This window comes from Sinocyclocheilus rhinocerous, unplaced genomic scaffold, assembly GCF_001515625.1.
Source record: "Sinocyclocheilus rhinocerous isolate Xijiao unplaced genomic scaffold, SAMN03320098_v1.1 scaffold383, whole genome shotgun sequence".
In the NCBI taxonomy this organism is placed as follows: Eukaryota; Metazoa; Chordata; class Actinopteri; order Cypriniformes; family Cyprinidae; genus Sinocyclocheilus; species Sinocyclocheilus rhinocerous.
The window spans coordinates 388,976-394,023 of NW_015643560.1; the positions used below are offsets into that span (position 1 = coordinate 388,976).

Consider the following 5,048-nt stretch of genomic DNA (forward strand, 5'->3'; position numbering starts at 1 on the left):
TAGTGGTTGTCACATGGTTTAAGGAATAAATATGAAAACGGCTTGCCATACACTGCAGCAGATTCTGGGAACTGAATTAAAATATTTACTTTTTAAATATGTCACCAAAGGTTTTGAACAATAGTCTCGCGTTCATTGGATCCTCGGGCGGTGATTTCATCAAATCAGGTTTCAGGGAGGCGCACAAGCAAGGGCATCTAGAAGATTTCTCCACGAGCTCCGCCAAACCTAGACGAGCGTTTCCGGTGTTCCGGTGAATTCAGTTTCCCTGTTTCCCCCTCACAGCGCCTGCGCAACTTTGCAGTGTTGCCAAGTCCGCGGTAGTTTTTAGTAGCAATTGGACGGGTTTTTTTTTATATCCTGGCAACCATGAAACTTCAGTACTAAAATCATGACGTCATGATTTCGCCCCGGCTAAGCAAGTCAATTTATGGTGGTTTTGCTGTCTTTCTGCAAGCAATGTTCATTTCACCATGTTAATTAGATAATTTGTAATTAAATACGTATTAATGTACGTGACGTCCTGTTCAATCACAACATAGAGTCAGATTTCCCTGCTAATTCTAACCAATAAACTATGCAGTTAGAATAGTAACGGGAGGCTAAACTTCATTACTTCGTTTGCGGTTAATTTGCGTTGAAATCAAATCTAGCGTAACGTGTCTAATAAAGACTAATTGGTATCATATCCTCTACTTTCTTGTTAAAGATGAACCTATTAACTTGTTGGACTTATAAGGACGTAATGTTGTTGTCCTTGCGTCTTCCTGTGTTTTAGGGTTGGAAAACAATAAAAGGCACTCCTTGTAAGCAGCAACACTGGCACATTTTTGATATGTAAAAGCATTATTTCAAATGGCAGCTGATCACATCAGGATCACAGCATCAGGAAAAACTGGCAACAACTGAACAGCTCAACTGATTTACATGAACTACTTCTCTAATAATGTTATTTAATTCAACCTGTGAGGCTTTTAACAATTCAGTGTCCTTCTTCTACAACAAGATTGGCAAGCCCATCAGCTCGAGCTGGCGCCCTCATGACTTTATCGTGGTTGGTCTCGGGCTCCCAATTTGTGTCTTTATTATTCTGGCAAATATATTGGTCATAGTGGCCATAATCATCAACCGACAGTTCCACTATCCCATTTATTACTTACTTGGGAACATGGCGGCCGCGGACCTCTTCGCCGGCATCTCGTATCTCTACCTTGTGTTCCACACGGGGCCGTGGACCATCGGTTTGACCATCAAAGAGTGGTTTATTCGTGGAGCTTTGATCAACATGAGCCTGACCGCGTCTGTAGTCAACCTGCTGGCGGTGGCAGTGGAACGCCATCAGACCATCTTCACCATGCAGCTCCACAGCACCATGACCAGGCGGCGTGTGGTGATGCTGATACTCACCATCTGGTTGGTGGCCGTCTTCATGGGTTTGGTGCCCATCATGGGCTGGAACTGTGTTTGTGACCTGTCTACCTGCTGCACGGTAGCGCCACTGTATTCCCGCAGCTTCCTAGTGTTCTGGGCCATCCTCAACCTCATGGCCTTCTTCATCATGGTGGCCGTCTACACGCACATCTTCATCTACGTTCGCCGCCGGAGCCGAGAAATGTCCCCGCACACAGATCAGCCCTCCAACAATCAGACTGTTATCAGCCTCATGAAGACCATGTCCATGATTCTGGGTAAGGCCTTGACTCTTATGTAGACTTCAGGCGTTTTTGAGATTACTCCCTGTGTGCTGACTGAGCGAAAGTTTAATTTTCTGTTTTGGAAACTTATTTGAAAATGTCTTCTTTATCTCTAATTGTGTAGTGAAGTTCTGTTAACTTGTTTTTGGGAAAAACAAAACAAGTCTGTCAACCCCAAAACAAGTTAACCAAACCAGTTTGGCTCAGATTTGCTTGTCTAGCACCTGCTTATTTTGTACCTCGAGCTGGAATTAGTTATTTTACTTACCTTAAGATTTTAGGATACAGAACAATATTTTGGTGGATTGAACTCCAGTGGTGTGGAAATAAATGCATCAACTGAGCACGTGGTGCTATTGTTAGTAAATGTGCATAATCGCATGCAAATTATACATTATAATTAAACTAAAAATATAGAAGATATAGAAATGTATTGAGTGTCTTGAAATGAGAGCCCACATGACACAATTTACATTAAAAGAATGTTGCAACCAACAAAAAATAATGCACAAACTTCAGGAATGGCCAATCATAATGTTATCATGACAAGGAAAAGTTCAGTCCAGGTTGTAAAACATCATGTGGTGATATGTATCAGTTAATGATTCATATATAAAAAAAAAAATCTAAACTATAATCACTATTATAAATTATTTGTATACGTAAAATATTTAAAAATATATATATTTTTAAGATGTGTACAATCACGTGTAGTCAAAGTGTAAGGAAAATGATTTATTACTTGGGTAAAACTTTACAATAAGGGTTCATTTGTTAATATCAGTTGATGTGTTAGGTATCATAAACTAACAATCAACTTTTACAGCATTTATTAATCTTGGTTAATCTTCATTTCTACCATTTAAAAAAAACAACAAAAAAAACATTTTGTTTAATAAAATAACATTAATGTATAATGAACAAACATGAATTACTATTGAACAATAATATACACTACCACTGGGGGTCGGTAAGATTTGTAATGTTTTAAAGTCTCTTTTGCTCACCAAGGCTGCATTTATTTGATCAAAAATACAGTAAAAACAGTACTATTGTGAAATATTATTACAGTTGAAAATAACTGTTCTCTATTGTAATGCATTTTAAAATGTAATTTATTCCTGTGATGCAAAGCTGAATTTTCAGCATCATTAATTAAGTCTTCAGTGTCACATGATCATTCAGAAATCATACTAATATGCTGATGTGCTGTTCAAGAACATTTCTTATTATTATCGGTGTTGGAAACAGTTGTGCTGCTTAATACTTTTGTGGAAAACAAGATACATTTTTTTCAGGATTATTTGATGAATAAAAAGCTCAAAAGAACAATTGATTTGAAATATAAATCTTTTGCAAGAAGTCTTTACTGTCACCTTTTTGATCAAATTAATGCATTCTTTGTACATGACATTTTTTGAATCGTTAAATGGCAACTGTTGAAAACGCTACAAACATTTTGTGCACAGTTGTGTGTGTTTGTTGTGTAAATCTCACCTTGTTTGTTGTATAATTTCATTATCCCATGTTCACAGATTCGTTCAGCGTTTAGGCCTACTGTATAAAACATTTTGCATGCTGTGGTATAAACCAAACTGTACCCGGACCTGCACTCAACTCGTTTTTTTCCCTACTTTCTCTACAGGTGCCTTTGTGATCTGTTGGACGCCGGGTTTGGTGATTCTGTTACTGGACGGTCTCAGTTGTGGTGAATGTCAGGTTCTTAAATATGAAAAGTACTGCCTGGTTCTGGCCGAGTGTAACTCTCTGGTGAACCCCATCATCTACTCGTTTCGGGACAAGGACATGAGGACCACCTACAAGCGCATTCTCTGCTTCCCTTGGAGAAGAATGCGCCAGCATGAGGGGCCTTCTGGCATCCGCTTTGAGCCTGTGAAAACAGAGGCACCCTCAGAGAAAAACAGCAATAACTCCACCAGTTTAGAGCCCGTTTCGCCACAAAGCCTATTGTCTTTTTAGAAAAAGTATTTCTCAGTGTAAATCAGTGACTTTGTATTTGCTTAGTGAAATGATCACAGCTTGTACAAAGAGTAAATAATACTTCATTTTTGATAGCTTGTTTTGGTACATATTTTTCTCTTTTTGACAATAGATGTATTAGGGGTCTTTTGTGTCGTTGAGTTACGAGGCACAGGCAGTTTGGCTGCTCACAGGAAGTTTTTCTTTTCCCAAAGCAAAAGCATTAATATTCATAAAACGGCCCTTTTTGGACCATTTTGTTTTGTTGGGAATGAGATCAGAAACCGAAATATACCAGATCTAAAACCGACAACTTTTGTGCTCTATTTTGGTGCTATTTATTTTTTTTACTAACAAATCAGACTTGCCGATTTTCATTTTAAAGTGGCCATATTGTGCTCATTCACAAGTACAAGTTTTATTTTTAGGTAGTTTTATTTTAGGGGTCTACTTGAATACATGTACATGACATTTTTTTCCATACTGTACATTGCTGCAGCAACTCGTTTCACCCTCTTTTCCTATGTATTTAAAGCCCACTTTTTTTGCTTTTTTTTCTGCTTTGATTGGTCAACTGCCTAAAGCATGTCGGAAATGTAATGCCCCTTGCCATAATCAGATTTCAGCTCCTGAGGCTTCATGAGCAGCTGTAAACGGCATTATATGTATGGTAACTATGCCGTGGTTGTTAGAAGTCCATGCAATGTTTTTTGCCCTTGTGGTGAAAAAACCCCCCCAAAAAAACAGCGTCTCCTCGACATATGAAATCACTTACACAACTGTTCTTTGAGGGCGGGCCAAAGCAGCCAGTAGGCGGACATTATGCAAATCTCGAACACGGTGATGTAGCCACAGAAGTAATGGTAGAACTACAAATGAGGAGTTTCAGGCAAGTGTTTTCTGTTGGAGTGAACTCGCTTTGGCGTAGAGTTTGTACGTTGTAACTGCAGATCGTTTACATGTATTACACACTAAAAGCAATCAAAAAAAGCATAATACAGGGTCTCTGTGGGTCTTAAATCAGAGCAGAAGTAATGGCATTTAAAGGGGTCATATGATGCGATTTCAATTTTTCCTTTGTTCTTTTTAGCAACATCATATGACCCCTTTAATGTTGCATGCATTGCAAAACATTTATATCTTCCCATGTATATTTATTTTCCAATAGAAAAATCTAAACATAGCATTTGAGATGCAAATGTATATTATTGAACAATTTGCACAAAACTGAATTTATGCTTCTAGCACAAACAAGCATCTGTCAATGGGGTATGACAGCTTGTTTTGCCTTTGAATTAAGTTGACTTTTCTGAGTCCACTGGCAGATATTTGTTATTGTTTTAATTATAAACTCACTTCTTACGTCATTTTGTT

At 38.2% G+C, this 5,048-nt stretch overlaps 1 protein-coding gene across 1 annotated transcript; it reads left to right on the top strand.

Annotated features, from left to right (window-relative positions):
* The first annotated feature begins 716 nt into the window (after positions 1–716).
* On the top strand, positions 717–4,404 carry LOC107757366 (lysophosphatidic acid receptor 1-like). The gene is made up of 2 exons (XM_016574814.1): positions 717–1,688; positions 3,340–4,404. Exons 1-2 carry the CDS (start codon positions 947–949, stop codon positions 3,672–3,674), a joined length of 1,077 nt encoding a protein of 358 aa, XP_016430300.1. The 5' UTR covers positions 717–946; the 3' UTR covers positions 3,675–4,404.
* Positions 4,405–5,048: the final 644 nt, after the last annotated feature.